Source organism: Chrysemys picta, chromosome 1, assembly GCF_011386835.1.
Source record: "Chrysemys picta bellii isolate R12L10 chromosome 1, ASM1138683v2, whole genome shotgun sequence".
In the NCBI taxonomy this organism is placed as follows: domain Eukaryota; kingdom Metazoa; phylum Chordata; order Testudines; family Emydidae; genus Chrysemys; species Chrysemys picta.
In genome coordinates this window covers 236,846,191-236,865,639 of record NC_088791.1, presented here as the reverse complement: position 1 = coordinate 236,865,639, position 19,449 = coordinate 236,846,191, and the positions used below count along the sequence as shown (strand labels likewise).

The 19,449-nt window shown below is 46.4% G+C and overlaps 1 protein-coding gene across 2 annotated transcripts; it reads right to left on the bottom strand.

Moving 5' to 3' along the window:
• Window positions 1-1,077: 1,077 nt before the first annotated feature.
• LIPT1 (lipoyltransferase 1) lies at window positions 1,078-3,915 on the bottom strand. 2 transcript variants are annotated; one of them, XM_008167371.4, is made up of 2 exons: window positions 3,757-3,915; window positions 1,078-2,765 (listed from the first exon to the last, which is right to left on the bottom strand). In XM_008167371.4, exon 2 carries the CDS (start codon window positions 2,288-2,290, stop codon window positions 1,169-1,171), a length of 1,122 nt encoding a protein of 373 aa, XP_008165593.2. In that variant the 5' UTR covers window positions 2,291-2,765; window positions 3,757-3,915; the 3' UTR covers window positions 1,078-1,168. The 2 variants fall into 2 exon arrangements, with proteins under 2 accessions (XP_008165593.2, XP_005283291.2); XM_005283234.5 differs by having other exon boundaries at window positions 1,078-2,580.
• Window positions 3,916-19,449: the final 15,534 nt, after the last annotated feature.

Sequence of the window (19,449 nt, the reverse complement as noted above, 5' to 3'; positions counted from 1 at the left end):
TAGTTAAGTTTCTGTAAATTGTACACACTCCACAAACTTAAATGTTTTTGATTCAACACAGAAAATCCAAATATACAGAAGTTAGATAGGCAACTGTCTTTAGTATTATACTTTAAAGAAAAAACAATAGGATTGAAGGAAAACACCATGTTAAACTGTAGCTTACTTAACTAGATAATTAAGGCCAATTGTTTCCTTCTAAACAAGGTGGAGAGCTGTAAAATCAGTGAATATTTGTGCAGAGTCCTCTGTGAAATACCAATTGGCAATCACACTACAATTTAACAGCCTTCAAAAGCCTTCTGTTTCAGTGATTAACTTATTTGATTACTAATGGCAGAACATGTATTGAGTGGCCCACATACTGATAAATGGAAGATAACTGAACAGAATGTGCCATACTTGATCAGACTATCTAAATGTGTGGTCCTGCTTTGTGGCCATTATCCTTCCAGTTAAGGACCAGAGAGCAAGACACAGGAATCAAAATGCATCTCCTGCATGGTATCTGAGCTGGTCGCAAGTCCATGGCCCCTTATTTACTGAAACTGATTTTTTTCATGATGTTAACATGCAAACTTTACTATTTTTAATTTAGACCATAAAATGAAAGTCTAGAATAAAATTTAATTTAGAGCCTAACTTGTAGATAAAGCAGATACTCCATGTATACATTTAACTTTAAGCTCTCAGAAGTTACCAAAACGTATCAAAATGACTCATATTAGACTAGTGGCTTTACAGTCTTCTTAAAATGAACTGTCATTCTGTCCAAATCCAGTATAGCTTTCCAGTAAATCACTGCCTCTGAGATGTGAACTCTTAGCATATAGATCTAGTCTGAAGTATCTTCATGTATTTGGGTGACTAAGTACATGTTTAATCTTCAGTAATTGAGAAATTGTTTCATGTTGACAGTACTGACAACATGAAATTTAGTTTTATGATCAGTCTAATTAGTAGTTACACAATCAGTCATGAACTAAAGCACTAGACTCCAATAACTTTAGTAGATAAATCAAGAGAAAGTTACTTCAGTAGTAGCTTACTCCTATAAAATCAACTTGCAGAACATACTGAAAATAACCAGATTTTATTTTACAATTTTAGTAAATCATGCACTAGTTTGATAGTATCAAAGATGTGACTTACACTTTCATTATGAAAATCACATTAGTGTCATCACATTCTCACATAAGAGACTCCACTTGCTGTGCAACTCATAGTTTTGTGGACATATTCTCAGCAGCGCACTTGCTAATGCTGTGGTTTCACTGGGGCAAAACTTACTGCCAATTAGGTTTTTCTCTAGTTCATTGCACATTGCTGGTGGCAGCCACTGCTCTGGCAAATCTATGTTACAAACTTCAATTCTCCCATGCTTTACATGAATATCCACTTTAACTTCAAGGAGAGACTGTTCATACACCATGTTAAAGCAAGTGCTAATACTAAATTTTGGTGTCTTGCCATATATCCATTCCCAGGTTTGTAGTTCTTTGGTTTTATTATTAATTCCAGGAAACACTATCTCATCAGCTGGGTTTATTAGGGTAATATGATGGTCAATTTGATGGCATCTTGCATATTCTGCAGCAACAGCATCCATGACCATCTCACATGTTAAAGTAGGATCCTCTTCAAAGAGATTTTTCACTAAAGCAGGCATGCTAGGAGTGGCATTGCTTTTTATCCCCTTGTAAGGACTCTTCAGTACAGAAGATAAAATAAACCTATCTGCACTGCATAGTAAAGTGCAGTGATGATAAGCAACAGTCCTTCCTAGCTTTGCAGCAGTACCTGAGATTTTAAAATTCCCATCTAGCAAGAGATCATATCTGTCTGTGGCACGCACATCTAACTGGGGTCGCAAGCCTTTTAGAGCCCTAACAACTAATTTTAGGTTTTCCATTCTCTCGTATTTTTTCTTGGATGTGAAGAAAGTAAAATTGATATTGCCCAGATCATGGTAAACCGTTCCACCCCCACTTCTCCTTCGAGCCAGTTTTATGTTCTTCTTCCTCATTATCTTGAGGTTACACTCTTGCCAGGGATTCTGGTGTCTCCCAATCACCACAGTAGGAGAATTTCTCCAAAGGAAAAGAACCTGTCTGTTCTCTAAATTCATGTTGTCATGAATCCAATCTTCCACAGCCAAATTCTGGTAAACATCACTAGAAACGGACTGTAGAATGAGTCCTCTGTTTGCTGTATACTTGAAGCCAGCTGCTGAAATCTTGAGGACATAAAATAACTGAAAACAGTTCTTCAGGGATGATGGGATTACCATGGTTTTAATAAAATTATCAGATAATGTGTGAAAGGAGAGGCAGGTCTGTGAAAGTCCGGTATGAGAAGTTCATAATCTGCACTCCTCAAGTACAAACACATTACTAAAGGCAATCATGCTGTACTCACTTTCTTCCCAGAATACCAAAATAGTGATGCTACCACAATCAATGTGTTTACAAGGTAGATTTCCTTCTTCCAAATATGATAGATATTGACAATGCACCAGTGGTGAAGTGCTAAGATGGCGCTACAGAAGGTTGTTTCCACTTGCTGCATATTACTAGAAGCCTGCAAGGGGGAGGGCGGGAAGCATAGTATCTGATTGTATTTGTTTTCCCCCCCCTGCAATGTAATTTTACAGTACTGTCATTAACATTGCTCCTGGGAGAATTCTCTGCCACTGCGCATGTGCAGAATTCATGGTCCCCTTCGCTCCAGATTTCTTTGCATCTCTGCAGAAAAATGACTTGCTGCTGGGGAAGCAAAGGAAAGCCACAAGAGTGGTCACGCACCCCACTGTTCTGAGCCCCAACTAGCTGCACCCAGCCCCACTCTGAACCCCCCCTTGCCCTCCCCACTGAGCCCCACCCACCTTTCCCTGGACCCCACTGCAGAGTCCCAATGCCCCTGTTCCCAGAACCTCCCAACCAGCCCCTGTTCATCCAGATCCCCCCACAGCTGTAACCAAGCTGCCAGCAGCCAGCTTGCCCCACACAGAACCCTCTCACCCAGCACTTGGATCCCCCCCCCCCCAGAGCCTGCTGGGCTGAGCCTGCCTGCCCACATCTGGTGGGCCTGGCCTGGAGGGGCAGGGTCAGCCCTTGCACTGTGTCAGTGTCTGGTGCAGCCTCACCTCCCTGTCCGAGGGGGAGCTGTACAGTGATCTCCCATCTCTGTGCAGCCAGTGGCCTGTGCTCCCCATTTCCCAGCTGGAGCCTCTACATTTATTTGTTTACAAACACAATTTGCAGAACTGTGCAAAATTTTTATTTCTTTGGCACGGAATTCCCTCAGGAGCAGTAAAAGTATTTAACAACCTAGTCTACCATAAATATGCAGGTTAACTTTTTAAGACGTCGGTAAAGTGGTCCAGCTAATAAGTGTAGGATTTAAATTGCCCTTGACACTAAAACGCGTCACCTTGTCCCTATGCCCCCACCCCGTTTCAGGGAGCGCCCTAGCGAGGAGCGGGCATAGGTCAGTTACGTGCCCAATCCTGCCGGTACCATTAGCCGCGGGCAGGGCGGGCGCGTGAGGGAGGGGCCCCGCCCGAGGCGATTTTAGCTTTGCGGGGTGAGAGCGGCCGCGGCTCCGCGGTGACCGAACGCGCCGTGCGACGTTCTACCGCAGAGCGCCGGGACGCAGACAAGGGGCGGGCGGCAGGGTAGGGCCGGGCCCGGCTCTGCCAGCAGAGCGAGAAACCCCGAGCGCCGGTGCCTGGGGCGGGGACAGGTCGCTACTCACGGCGGGGACGTGGGAAACTCCGGCCGTCTCCGGTTCACGCGCGGCTCGTTATATCGAGCGTCTGCCCGAGGTGCGCCTCCCAAACCCTTCCGGCCCCGCGCCGCAGCTGGGGCCTGACGTTCCCCCAGCGAATCGCCCGGTGACACGGGGGAAGGGAGAAGAGGAGACACCGCGTCCCTCCCACGCACGGGGGGCGGGGCTTGCCAGACGGCCTTGTAGGTCACGTGAGTTGGCGGGGCCTTTGGCGGGACAAGGAAGGGCCGCGCTGAGCTGCTCTTGGTTTTACGGGCGCCGCGTGATGGGAGCTCTGCCGCGCTGGGGCGGGGGGCCGAGGCAGGCCACTCTGCGCACGGCAGGGACAGGAAGGGATTTTGCTCTGTGTGTGTTTCTGTGAGTGAGGCAGGGTTGTGCTGATAGCGTCTGTTCCGTGGGACCAACTTCTGCTGGGGCCAGAGACAAGCCTTTGTAGTTTGTCTAAACTAAAATAAATAGAAGACAGAAACACCCTATCCACCATGGGTGAATACTTCTCACAAAGCAATTGCTCCATATCTGACATCAAGAGCACACCCCAAGGCAGTGACTAGCCTTTCCTTCCCCTTCCCCTTGTTTAGGGCAGAGGGATATGCAGCCCTGAGAGGGGCTCTGGCCATCTGCTCTCCATCTGTGCCCTGTAGCTGGACCTAAGCAACAGTGCCAGGGTCTGGAGTAATTAGACTCAGAAAGGAACCCAGGAGTGAGTTCAACTGCCACAGGGGACAGTGAGCTTGCCCAGGAGCGGGGGCTCCAAGAACAAGAGGTGACAGCTGAGCCCAGGCTGAGAGACAGCTGACTATATGTGGTGAAGGATGCAGGCATTAGGCTCTGTGCCTGAAACAATGTCTTGAGAGAGAAAGAGGTTTTGGGGGCATCAGTTGAGATGGATCCTGAGCGCTAGATGGTGGAATGGCAACAGCAGCAGGCCATCCAGCAACAACAATGCCAGCAGCAGATGTTGCAGCCGTGGATGGCCCAGCAGCAGGCCCAGTCAGCACAGCAGCAGTTGCTGAAAGAGATTGTGACCTACCAGCAAGAACTGCAGAGAGACTTTTTGCCACAGTTAAAAACCCCAGCCCCTGCACAGGGAGGCCTGGTAGGGCCCAATTCACCAGGAGGAACTCTCTCACCTGTGCCAGACATTAACTAAGATGGGCCCTGACAGTGCTCTGGAGGCATTCTTCACTACCTTTGAGAGGGCAGCATTAGCATCTCAATAACCTCTGGAGATTCAGGCGTTCTTTTAGCTCCCTCCCTAATGAGACAGGCACAGTTGACTCACTGTAACCTGGGCTCAGAGCAGGCTAGAGACTGCAATTGGGTGAAGATTGCTATTTTAGAGTCTCTGGATATTACCAAAGAGACACATTGGCAGAACTTTAGGGCAAGGTTTAAAAGAGCATTGCTGGCGTTGGCTTCCCCTCAAGGAGCTTTCCAGGACTCAAGTTGCAGAGTTGGTTCTCATAGAGCAGCTCATGCCCATACTTTCAGAGAGGGGCTGGGAGTGGGTTCTCTGGCATTGCCCTGAGTTGTTGTCAGACGTGAAGCAGCTGATGGATAATTTTTTCGCAGTCAAAGGGTCCATAGCCGAGCTCAGATGAAGCATTACCCAGATAACTGACCAGTGACACAGACAACTGGGCTGGAATCCTTAAGCTCAGACAAAGGTCTCCCTCATAGTCTAAATATGTCCCCTGTCAGAAAGGAGCCTGCAGACCCAAGCTTGGTAACCTGCTACTCCTGTGGGCAGGGGCATGCACAAGGGAAGGCAAGCAGGGGCACATGTCCCCCCAGTAATTGGCAGGGGCACAGAGCTCCTTTGGCCCTGGGGCAGGAGCTGACAGCTCCTCTGGCCCCAGGGCCATGGCAGGGGCACAGAACCTGTCTCTCCAAAAGCGGTCACATTTTTATTCCTGCGCACACCCCTGCCTCTGGGCAGTACAGGCACATGAGGAAAGAGTGTCCATTGATGGAGTGCAACTACACAGGGGGTTGTATGGCAAAAGAGAGGGTCCATAGGCAGACTCCCCCCAAGTTGACCAACCTGCTATTGGTCCAAGGGAAGGAGGTACTGGGGCTCGTGGGCCCAGTGTAACCAAACTGTGATACAAGCTCCCCCTAGTGGGTAAGACAGTTGCCACGGAGGGGACAATTTGCCTACAGTGCATATATGGAGACAAAGCCCTGTCTCAGTGGGGGCCCACACTGACTTAACTACAGTATTGCTAGCAGAGAAATTAGAATACCCAGTGATTATAGGCTGAGATTGGTCAGCCTTTTCACAAATTATTAATGATTTTATCCATGCCACAACTGAGCCCCAGGGCAGGCCCTGGCCTGTGGACCCCATCAACCTAGGGGGCCTGAGGTACTCTGAAGACCCTTAGGAAGGGACGTTCTTGGGACCAGAGACTGCCAGAGAGACACAGGGATGGCCGGCACTGGCTGTGGACCTTGAGACCTTACTACAAAGGGGGAAGCTTCGTCCAAGAGCAGCATGACAACACAACGCTGAGCCATGCCTACAAACAGGTGATGTCTGTAGATGGGAAGGCAGCAGACTCCCAGTGCCTGGGACAGTACTCCCACTTTGTGCTGGAGAAAGAGAGGCTCTGTCACATGGAATGATACCTGCAATCAGCAGCAATAAGAGCTCAACTACTGGTACCGTAAGTGGCTGTAATCCAGCTGGCACACAATATTCCCTGCATGGACATCTAGGATGTGAGAAGACCCTAGACCAGGTTCTGAGTCACTTTTTCTTGCCAGGGATGTACCATGAGGTAAGGGAGTATTTCTTTTCCTGCCCTGAGTGTCAGTATGTGGTAGCTAAGACTGTCCCAAAGGCCCCTTTGGTCTCAATGTCCTTAGTGGAAACCCCATTTGAGAGAATAGGGATGGTTATGGTGATGCCTTCAGAGAAGAGCTCCTCAGGAAGTCAGCATATACTTGGACTGTGCCACTCACTACCCTGAAGCCATGCCCTCACCTTCAGCTAAGGTGACAGTGATTGCTCCTGAGCTTATGAGATTCTTTGCCTGACTCAGCTTCTTGTGGGAAATATTGATTGACCGGGTGTTGGAATTATTAATAATTGAAATTATTAATATGGGAAATCACCAAACACCAATTTAACCATAAATTCCTTTATTAAATCTGAAGGCCAATTGGTACTTACACAATTGCTCTAAAAATCCTAAATAATAAACAATTTACTACATCCAAACAGTGACAAAACATTTATTAGGGTTACCCTATTTCCACAAGCAAAAAAAGAGGACACTGGGGGGGAGGAGCCCCGCTGTAGCCCCGCCCCCATCCACTCCCTCCCACTTCCCACCCCTGATTGCCCCCCTCAGAACCCCCCCCCCAGCTCCTTGTCCCCAGACTGCCCCCTCCTGGGACCCCTGCCACTAACTGCCCCCTAGACCCCACCCCCTATCTAAGCCGCCCTGCTTCTTGTCCCCTGACTGCCCCCTCCTGAGAACCTCCTATGACCCTACCTGTCCTCTGACTGCCCCGACCCTTATCCACACCCACATCCCATATTCACACCCCCGCCCCCAGACAGACCCCCGAGGACTCCCATGCCCTATCCAACTGCTCCCCGCCCCCTGACAGGACCCCCAGAACTCCTGACCCATCCAACCCCCTCTGCTACCTGCCTGCCTCGACCCCTCTCCACACCCCTGCCCCATGACAGCCCCCCAGAACCCCAGACCCATCTAACCCCCCCGCTCCCTGTCCCTGATTGTCCCAACCCCTCTCCACACCCCTGCCTCTCTGACAGCTCCCCCCCAAACTCCCGACCCATCCAACCCCCTCTCCCTGTCCCCTGACCAGGGCCGGCTTTAAAGAGCCCAGGAATCGGGCTGCACTCCAGCCGGAGCTCCAGCCGGGGTTACGGGGCTTGGGGCTGGGCCGGAGGTGCTCGGCCGGGGCTGGGCCGGCACTGCTGGGGCCCGAGCTGGGCTGGGCCGGGGGTGCTCGGCCAGCGCCGGGCTGGCGTGCTCAGCCGGAACCGGGGTCGCCGTCCTGGGGCCGGAGCCGCTGGACTCAAGCTGGGCCGGAGCCGCTGGGGCTGCCGGGCACCGCTCAGCCCGGGCCGGAGGGAGCCGCTTGGCCAGGGCCACGCCTCCCCGGAGTTCTCCTCCTCGCGCCCCCCCGCCCCAGCTTACCTGCTGCTGCCTCCCACTTGCCCCTGCTTCTTTTCAGACTTCCCACGAATGAGACCTTCGTGGGAAGCAGGGGAGGGGGAGGAGCAGGGGGCGGAGCGTTCAGGGGAGTGGAGGAGGGGGAAGACAGCTGCGGGGCCGGACAGTGTAGTAAGGCTGCAGGCGATGGGGGGAGCCGGGAAGGGGCTTTGGGTGCCCAGCGGTGCTTGGCCGCCACTTTTCTGTCTATAAATAGCCGACCGGGGGGAAATCCCGGACATTTTTAGATTTTTAAAAATCACCCCCGGACGGCTATTTATAGACCGAAAAGCCGGACATGTCCGGGGAAATCCGGACATATGGTAGCCCTACATTTATAAGCATTTGGTCAAGATACTTACAAATGGGATAAACCCAGGAGTGCTTAGACCCATATTAATCGGCTTCAGCGTGATCAGGCAGGTATTCGCAATGAACCCTTTAAGAGCTTACTTTTTATACCCTTTAACAAACAAGTGATGTCGTTGCCAGTTACTGACTTCAGCTAAAAAACAATTAGAGACAGTTCACTCTTATTTCTAGTCTTAATCCAGATAAAATTTAACAACCTCCTTTCTTCACAAGGCCTTTCCTCCCCTCCATCTTGTTAGCCAACAGTTTTCCCATTACACCTGGGTTCACACAGGTTGTAACACTGGTGTGTGGGTTGGGGAAGGGCTGTTTTGGTTCATTTTAAGACAGACTCTTCGTTTGATTTAAAACCATCTGCAGTCAACCCTAGTGATCAGGGACCTTGTTTTCAGAAACTTCTCCTTATCTCTTTAGTTATTCTTTGCACCAGACATCCTCCCTACTTTATTCCTTCTGCCCTTATTACTTTCAAGGCCTTCCTTCTACTTGCTAATCAGGGCCTTTCTTTATAACACATAACTTTAATGTTATACTTATCCTACACCAAGGCTCTAACTTCACCTCGCAGGTGATGCATGAGCAATACTCCCACCTTAAAATCAAGGCCCTGAGGACATCAGTGTCCACAAACGGCCTGGTGGAAAGATTTAACAAGACATTAAGAGATGTTGAAGCGGTTTGTTGGTGCTGAGGCTAGGCACTGGGACTAGCTTTTCCCACCACTTCTATTTGCCATTCAAGAAGTCAAGCCTCCATGAGTTTCTCACTCTTTGTACTATTCTACAGATGCAAGCCCCAGGGAATCTTGGATGTGTTGTGAGGAGCAAGATGCAAACATCCTCAGAGCAAACCTAATACATCATCCAACTACAGGAACATCTTAAGAAGTTGAGCACTTTCACAAAGGAGAACCTTGTCTGACCTCCCACACGTGGAGAACACATGTCGTTCATCATCATGTGGAGACTGCACCAGAACAATTGATTAGAAAGAATCCATGGCCCTTACTCAGGAGGATGTGAGACACTGTCCAAGTTGAGGTGCAGGCAGTGCTGAGAATGGGGGTCATCAAGGAATCCAAGAGCGATTGGTCCAATTCTGTATCGACTTTCGTAAGGTCAATTCCATCACAAAGTTTGACACTCACCCAGTGCTTCGCATGGATGAGTTATTAGAGTGGTTGGCCTAGCATGATACCTCAGCATGGTGGACTTTACAAAAAACGATTGACAGATCTCCCTGTCTCCATCCTCTCAGGAGAAGGCTGCATTCTCAACCCCTTTTGGCTATTTCCCCTTTAAAATCATGCCATTTTAGCTTGCAAGGAGTTGCAGTGTCTTTCCAGCATCTGATTAATCAAATCCTTCAAACCCACCAGCAATACGCTCTGCCTTACCTTGACGACATTGTGATCTATAGCCATATGTGAGAAGATCACTTCAGTCACCTAAGAGCAGTATTAACTTACCTACAAGAGGCCAGTCTCACAGCTAAACCTGTCAGGTGTAAGAAGTGACTTATTTAATGTATCAGGAAGAAGGAGGCCTTGTGAAACCAATGATAGATAAAATCCATGTGTTAAACTCCTGCCCTACACACTGGATGAAAAGACATATATGCTACCTCCTGGGCTTGGCAGGATATTATCATTGGTTCACTCCCAGCTTTGCATCGATCGCAGCACCCCTGAGTGATTTGCTACAGGGCAAAGATACCAAAAAGGTCTGTTGAGACAATGTGATGAATATGGACACATCTGACACTGGCCTAGGATCAGTGCTCTCCCAGGACTTTTTCTGCTCTTCGCCTTCAGTTGTTCCCCAGGGAGAAAGCGTATTCTGTTATTGAGAAGGAAGCTTTGGCAATAAAGTGGACTGTGGACACCCTCATGTATTACCTGCTGGGTAGTCCTTTCTCCCTAGTCACAGACTGTGCCCTTACACTGGCTACACTCTTCAAAGGACTCTAACCCCTGGATTATGTGCTGGTATCTGGCACTTCAGCCTTATAGCTAGCTTCCACATGCAGCACCGAGACCGGAAGGAGCATGCAGATGCGGATTTTCTTTTTCCCCTGAGAGATTGGGACTGGGTTGATGCTTGAACAAGAAACTTTTCTGGTCTTGAGAGGGACTGGAGGTGGAGGGGCACAGGGAGGGTAGAATGCGATGGGACATGCCCCCATCCCACTGACAGTTAGCCTAATGAGCATCCCTGCACTCAGGCAGTGCAAATTAGGCATACCTGCAGAGCATGCCCTGTTTGGAGAAGGGGAACTTAAAAAGTTGAAGGTGGCCTAAGAGGAGAGACTGCTAGTGAACTCAGTAGCCATGAGAGTCCAACCTAAGCCAGAGACTAGACTTCCATCCCCAACTTTTTCAAGGCAGACAGACATGCAGCACTCCTCTCCTGGCCCGAACCCAGCCCTGGCCCTGCCAGGGGAGGGGCACCTATCCTGCCGCCCCAGCCCCGGTGCTGCCACGGCAGGGAGAGGCCCAGGTGCTGCTGCAGGGAGAGAGAGCTGGGGGGAGTCCTCTCTCAAAGCCCTAGCCATGGAGCACCCTCCTACACCCCAGACCCCTCATCCTCAGCCCTACCCCAGAGCCCACACCCCCAGCCGGAGCCCTCACACCCCTGCACCCCAATCCTCTGCCCCAGCCCTGAGCCCCCGCCCCCCCCGAGACTCCAAACCCCTTGGCCCCACCCCCACCACATGAATTTTGTTATGTGCACCAATATGAAGGTGATGTGTCACACATCACCTCCACATTGGAGGTCACACATCACCTCCATATTGATGCACATAACAAAATTCATTCCGCACATGGATAGGAAAAATTAGAGGGAACACTGCCTGCAGGGTAGCCGAGTTCAAAACAGTGAGCAGGGCAGACACGGCGGGCATTGTGGGAGGCCAGTTATGTCGACATAATGAGCATTGATGCTTTGTTCGCTTTAACATTGCCACAAAAAGCTTTATGTCTCTCGTCAAGGTGATTTTATTTTGTCTACAAAACACCAAAGTTTTGCCGCCAAAAGCAGCTTTATTGCATGTAAACATACAGTGTTTTGTCAGCAAAAGCCGCCTTTTGCTGAAAAAACTATGTAGTATAGACAAGGCCTTAGTCTTCACAGGGGGCTTTCTTTGGTACACTTGTCCAGGAGCCTTCAGAGTAGGTTTGTCTTCCTCCCTAGCCTCCCTCTTCTGAACTGAGGTGCTCTGTTTTAAATTTCCTCTTCAATTGGAGCATGCTTTGCAGGCTGGAGGGGAAGAGCTATTTGGGCCCAGTATTGTCGTTTAATATCTTCAGGCCCAATGTGGGGTTTGTGCATCCCATCATACTCCCCAAAATAAGAATATGCTCTAAGACATTTGATTTGTGGTGGATGGGAAGAGGGAACTTCCAACAATGGTAAAAATTACTCCAAAGATTTCCAAATAATAGATTTTGAAATCGAAAGTGTATTCGATTATGGTTATTTGACTCAGCTATTAAACATTATTTTGTTTTTATTTGTTATTTGGTAGACTAAATAGAATATTTTTATGCCATATTAATTTGTTCAGGCTGGATCAAGTCCTGAATTATATCATCAAACTTCATTCCACATCTGTCATTTCTAAACCATCAGTTTCTTTAACATAAGTCACAGAGTGCAATGCATTATCAGAATAAGAGTCCGTGTGAGTTTCTGCATTATTTCTAATGCTATTTTCTGTTTCTTCAAACTCAATTTTTTCTGTATTTTGGAATAAGTGAGTCCTGACTCCTACATGGATTTCTTCAGGGTTTTGTCGCAAATAATCCTCTTCAACATTCCCCACTTTTGGATCATTCTGTAAGATGAATACTGGAGTATTGGATTTACTGAAGCAGAAGCCCATGGTGCAATTACAATGGAAATCATACGAACATGCAAGAAAGTCTCTTGAAGGTCAAAGAATTGGGTCAGTTAGGATGCTTTTCTTCAGCTTTATTGTTGTAACAATCCTATGCAAAATATTAGAAAAAATATTAGAAAAAGATTAGGAAAAAATAGAATCAGAGGAGTGACTCATTTAACAAAAATTAAAACCTAGTAAAGAAATCTGATTCTCAACTGAAATTAATGTTATGATGTTGGAAATATGGATTCACTTATTTTCTTCCAAACACAAGGGTACAGATGTACAGTGAAGGACATAAATCCACACCGTTTAGAGGTCAAAGCATAGGGGTTTATTACACACAGCGCTGGCGGAGTGTCACCTGGCTTATTAGGCTCGGATACACTGTCAATCAATTGATTACAATAGAATATATAGATTTTCCATGGGAGGGGGAAAGTGACGGGGTAGGCAGTTCCACACCCTGGGATAGGTTTTGCAGCAAGACAAGATAGCGCAATAGCCAATGGTTAAAAGGTTACACAATGTCTCCACCCATGGTCTCAAGTTAGCAAGTTAACATTTGATTAATACTTTGATAAAATGTTATTAGTATAAAATATATATGTTGAATTCTGATTTGGGGTCCATAGGAACGGAGCAACTCCTTTGATTGTCTGACAGGTACATGTCTAGGGGATAAAGCAAAGAAACAGTGAAAGCATATGGAAATAGAGATTGTTTTCTTTATGTCTTAAGGCAGGGCATTGGTCCCTTGGAAGGGAGGTGGAAGGATGCCATATCATTATAGGGACATGTGCCAATATTTCATAAACTCAAGGTTGGATTTGTGGGAAGACTGTTTTCCCTTCAGGAGAAACACAATAGGAACAGGGATCCTTTGTTCAATTTGAAACATTGGATGAAACATAATTATTCAGTTATTGCTTCAACATCTGGCATTTCTACTGACCAAGCATATTTTAGCAAAGGCAATGTTATCTTGTTTATTCTGCTTTCTCTTAGCTAATCACTATTAGCTAAGCCTCTGGTCTCTTAACCAAACTCTAGACTTCGGGTCTGAGAAAGTGCTGGCAAATCCATATACCAGGTTGTTATATAACATGCACATGGATTTTAACCCTTCATACAGCAAGTCGGAACTCATAATTGAGGTATGTGGAGTACCCACCTTACATCTTGTCTATATTAAAAATTGCATCATTTTAACTAACAGTGTATTTTTAGTTGATTTAGTTATACTGTGGGACAACCATGTGTGGACTCTTACATTTATTTAAATCTGCCTTATATCAATTTAGCTTACATCGATAAGGGATTAGGTTAAGGATTAGGTTAGGGTCTTGGCTTATAAACTCCTCAGAGTAGGGTTGTATCTTCTTTCTGCTTTTGGAGGGGTCAGAACATACCTGGTTGCCAATAGATCTAATAATAATAATATTATTTTCTTCAGTGAGTGATCTGAGGGGTTTACTACCTTCTTAATTTGGAAATTCAGTAATATATATTATTTTAGTGCTGTTTTGAATCCAAGGGCCTCATTCTTCTTTGACCCCATATGTAAGCTGGCACCTTTTCAATCTCTCCTACCACTAAATTTATCTGTTTATGTGTGTAGGTGCTTATTTATTTATATTTAAATAATATAATAATATAATAATAAATATGCATAAATAAGGTTCTAGGTACCCTAACACAACTGATACAACAACAAAACTTCAGCAGCTTTAAAATAATAATTCACCTACAAAAAAAATGTTGTCCACCTCTTTGTCATTCTGGGAAACGTATCCTCAGTCCTTCCCAAACAGGCTCTCCAATAGATGTTGTTTGCAGTGTCTAGAGGGCTATATTAGACCAATGTGGGGAGCAAACTTCCATCAAATGGCATCTAAGAATGCCTTCCAAAATTATAAAGTGCACACATAAAGAGGTATTTAACTATCTCTTCTCTCCAGTCAATAGGGACTGGACTTTGTATGAATCTCTCTCTCTCTCTCTCAATACAATCTTCATATGTGAAGGCTAGGTCAAAGCCACCACTATGTTCCATATCCTCTGTGAACAAAAGCATCACCACTAACTGATACCCTATCTAAACTCAGTTTTAACTTCCTACTTCTCAACTATAGCCCTCACAGATCACAATTAATCACACCATCTCGACTATGTCTTTCCCTCTCTTTCATAAGTGCTGCTGTCACCTCTTCCCCTTCTGAAAACACTCTTGTGTATAGTCTCCAGTCTCCGTTTCCTCACAACATATTGGTTGGTGCACAGAAAATGTCTTCTTTTAACAGCATTATTCCTTTAAGAGAGATTAATTTAAACAGATTTCACTTAGAGAAAAAAATCAAAAATACAAGAATAAAGCTCCAATAAAAGATATATATTTTCCCCCTACAAATGAATTTTTCATAGTGAAGAATTTGAGGAAGGATATGAAATCCTGTCCTGTAATTCCATCTCGATTTCAGAGACTAGACAGTGTTAGATAATGCAGATTTTCTTATCTGACAATTTCTGGTACAGCTGATAGAGATGAAAAGCAGTGATGATGCCTGACCTGTCAGAGACGAAAACAGTGAAAGGAAGACGCTTCCTGGTGCTGGTGGAGGATTCTTGAGGTTTAGTTGCTCTGGCTTCCCCCGTGCTCTGTGGGTGGAGAAGTGTTTCAAAGGTGCTGCTAGCTCCTAATCCCCAGAAGGGAGTGATCTCTGTCTAAATATAGGTATGTGTTTGTACGGTGGTGGCTGGTGGCAGACAGTTTGCCAAGCAGGGTTTCCTGGATACAAACTCCTGTGTTAAAACCTGCTGGAGGTGGAGATGGGGGAGGCATGTCTTTTCCATTCTCCATCAGCCCAGCTCTTGGAATCTCCAAAGAAGTCTCTGTCAGGAACTCCGCCTTCACACCTTTTCTGGACAATGGCAGGCATTATTGGTGCAACAGGTCCCGGGGAATGACAAATCTTCTTGTCCCTTAACACTTGTGATGGTAGGGGGCAGGGTTCAACAGCTCTAGGGGCCTGGGGCTCACTTCCAGTTTGTGTCTTATGTTCCTAAAAGCATGCTTCAGGGTTTCAGCTGGCCTGCAGGGGTCTGGAAGGGATTTTTCCCTCAGTGTATTCGGGGTGGGTTCTTTTAATCTCATTCCTCTGAAACATCAGAGATAGCCAGGGTTGGAGATGGGACATTGGGTGGGAAGGGCCAGGGCCTTAAGGTGGCACTGAGCATTCTCTCTCCCAGCTGCTTGTCTGGCTGGTTCTTGCTCACATGCTAAGGGTCTAACTGATCGCCATATGTGGGATTGAGAAGGAATTTTCTCCCAGGTCAGACCAGTGGCATAGCTAGGACAGGAAAACTGGGTGGGCCCCGACTTTTGGGGGATTGGGCAATGACAGGGATGGGAGGAAGGGAGGGAGACCCATCTCCCCCACCCCCTCCAGCTGGCCCTTACCGCTCAGCAGGCACCCGAAGATGAGGCTGCCCAGGGCACAAAGGCTGCAGGGTGCACCCATGGGATGGAGGGGGGCCCTGCCAGGGCTTTACCGCCGCCCACCCCTCCCAACCAGGCTCAGTGTCTATCTGACCGGCTGCGCCCCTTTCCTGCTGGCGCCATGCGCTGCTGCCCCAGTCTCTGGTCCCAGCGCTAGCCTCACCCAGACCTGCCCCCACGAGGCACACTCCAGGCACTGAGACTGGAGACCGGGGCAGCAGCGCGCAGCACTGGCAGGTGAGGGACACAGCTGGGCAGACACCGGATGGACACTGAGCTGGGGTTGGGAGTCCCAGCCTATGGATTCGGGGGGCTCCAGCTCTGATTTGAGTGTCCCTGGATGCTAAGTAGGTTGACTGTGTTCCACACAGGCTCATACATGGCTACGCCCCTGGGTCAGAGTGGCAGTGACCTTGGGGGTTGTTTAACTTCCTCTTAAGAAAGTGGATGCAAGTCACTTGCTGGGGTTATCTGGGTGTATCTCAATCATTTCCCTGCCATTGCAGGGGCCTTGGACACTGGTGCACTTCAGTCCCTCCTGTTCTATCCTGTGGCACATAACAGTCTAATCTCCTGTGAGTTGTAATACTGTGGTTTAATTTCGGTTGTTCAGTGCAGTGCACAGGTGCTTGGTGGTGTTGGTGGCCTGTGATACACAAGAGATCACTAAATGACCTGGTGGTCCTTTCTGGACTTATACTTTATGACACTTAATCTCTTTTCAATTTGCCAGAGCCTCCCCTTCTCTGCCACTGTCACTCCATATGGAGCGATGGGGCTGGGGTGGAGCCACAAAGAGGGCTCAATGTCATGGCACACGAGTGCTTTGATCTGACTCAGGGACCATTGCAAAGCAGGACTTTGGGGGTGAAATACTGGCCCCATTGAAGTCAGTTGGAGTTTTGCCATTGACTTCTGTGAGAACCAAAGGTTTATTGGGGGAGCTGATTAGGCTTTTAGGCTGACCAGTTGATATCTATCCAGATACTCAAAGGTTCTGGACCCAAATTGCTTATTGAAAGAAGTGTGATTCAGTGTCAGTTCTATAAATATTATAAAAACTATTAAACAAGCAAAAAATAAAATATAGAAAACATATCACTAAAGTTACTATTAATAATACTAAACTACAAATAAAACACTACAACTATCAAATCAAAGTCAAATGAACAAATTAGTCTCAATATTGGATTGGAATCAAATAATCAGATTTGATTATATTGATTAATCAAATAATTTCAGATATGAATCCTGAAATTAATATAACAAATAATCAATCTTTGTAAATTCTAATATGGTGTCCAAGGAGGTAGCTGGCTATTTGAGTATAAACTCCAACTAAAGAATTTAAACCAAGTCAATTGCATCCATAACTTGGAGCTGGTTAACTATTTTGATACTGAACCCAAATTATTATCTAATGTCTGAACCACAACCTCCAGGCCAATGATTAAGCTTCCTCCTTAGATTTCACTTCTTGTGCAATGGCTAACCCTTTCCTCCTCACCACCCCCAGCAGAGATATTATAATACAGACTAATAAAGCACTTTGATAAGCAGAAGTTTGACAACTCTTAGGTACCAAAATTGACATATGACAGTGTGAGTTTCTTTGGGCTTTTTAAATACAGAATACAAAAGACGCTTTATTATCTTTATGAGATTGTGTTTAGGGCTGTTTAAAAATGGGGAATGTACTTTCTGGAACCTTCCCTGTATGGACTTTATGGGTGCACATTCACACATACATTCACACATCCTAAAATTTAGAGAATAAAAAGGCTGAGATGTCTCCCAGTTAATAACAACCAATACAAACATAAAAGTGAAAAATAAGATTCTTAAGGTAACAAGGAGTTTGTGAACTCCTCAGTTCTCACAATCTTCTGGACTCTTATGAAATAGGAGGTGGAACTGTAGTCAAGGAGCCAGACAACGATGTTAGCATCACGTCTCGCTAGTGGGCTTCCTTCAGGTGAAGGGAGAGACTGGTGTAGGCTGTCCATTGATGTTGTGACTTCCTCTCCCAAAGAGGATCAATCTCGGAGGTTCTGGAACATTATTCTTCCTTCAGGTGGCTCACTGACCCGAAAGGCAAGGCTTCTCAGACATACTCTTGATTTGTATGGTTTGCAAACTTCACTCACTCTGCCTTGCAGCACCTTACTCCAAGGACTTTGGACAAATCAGGTGCGAGGTCTGCCTTGGCACCATGCAGCTTGGTCCAATCAGGCTTCCTTAGCTTGGATCAACTTTAAAAAGTTCCACTTAAGCCAACAATTTAAAAAATATTCTATTTGCATACCACTGAGACTGTTAGTACGTGACCCCCCACCCCAAATATCAAAAATACAGAACACAAGATCACTTTTTGAGGACACTGATATAGCCTTGTTCAGGTGAAACAGTTTTAATATGGCATTATGTCACCAATTTATGGAAAGTTCAACCCAAAATCCTATAAAAATAACTGATTGAGAAGACCTAGCAACCACTCAATGTTCATCCATCAGAAAACTTAAAAATAAATTTGAACATCTTGTGACTAGATGTCATTCTAATCGAAACAAGATAATTTAGAAACTTAAACTTCCCCCAGCCCCGCCCACTGGGGCGGGCACCTGGCTCATTGGCAGCTGGCCCTGGTTGCGCTCTTGTGTTCAAGCAGCTTGCAAGCCCCCAGACAGGAGATGCAGATTGATGTGTGGAAGGGCTGGGGGCTGGGCTGGGGGTGGTACAGCCGCGCCAGAGGAGCTGCTGGCACAGGGCGCTGGCTTCTGGGAGCAGTGGCCCCACATTATGCTCTTTTTGCTGCTGCCATTCCTGGGAGAGCCCTGCAGTTCCGTGGATACCGATTTATATCTGCGGATAGCTGCATCCCCAAATATAAATTTGTATCTGCACAGGGCTCTATTTATCTTTGAAAGTTTCATCTTGACAGAGGAAAAGTTACTTTAAAACCTCAAGATGAAACCCATGTAAGGAAACAAAAATAATTAAAGTTTATGTAAGGTCTGTATTCCAATATGCGTTATTTCTCTCACACTTCAGTTGATTTCAACCTGATAGTTTAGGGTGTACTGTAAAATTTCATATTTACCTAATTACAGGTGTGACACTGCACCCCGTATTCTTTGCAGTGATATTATTATGATATGATTATGACAATTGTATTTTATGCAAGATAAGTCATGCAACGTGTCATTAGAAAGGTTATGATTTGCTGAACACCATTATCCTATTTGTACTGTATGCATGTATCGTTTTTGTATCTGAAGTTATGAATATTGACTATGTATCTGTATTTCAAATGTAGTTACATCTGGGTAATGCCCACTAGACAAGATGCTTTCAGTGTAGATAGGGGATGGGGAAGGGCCTATTCAGTGCAATAGGCCATTAGGAAAAAAACAATAGCCTTAGGAAAAGTTTAGCTCCTACCTGGTGAGCCTTCCTGTGAGCACTCCAAACAGCCTGTGAGTGATGGCTGCTATGATACTACAAGGACATGTGATGAGACCACACGTCTCTAGACTCCATCTTGGGATGTCAGTGTTTTTCCGCAGACTGGTCTGGGAATCAAGCTTTGAAACAAAGGGTTCCCACCATATGCAAAAGCTATATAAGGCGGGGAGTGACATCATCTGGTGTTCTTCGCACTCCACATAAGAAGACTCCTGGAAACACCTGAGGAACAAAGAGTGAACT

Coding starts and splice junctions, on each gene's coding strand:
- LIPT1 (XM_008167371.4), bottom strand. CDS start 2,290: ATGGTAATCCCATCATCCCTGAAGAACTGTTTTCAGTTATTTTATGTC.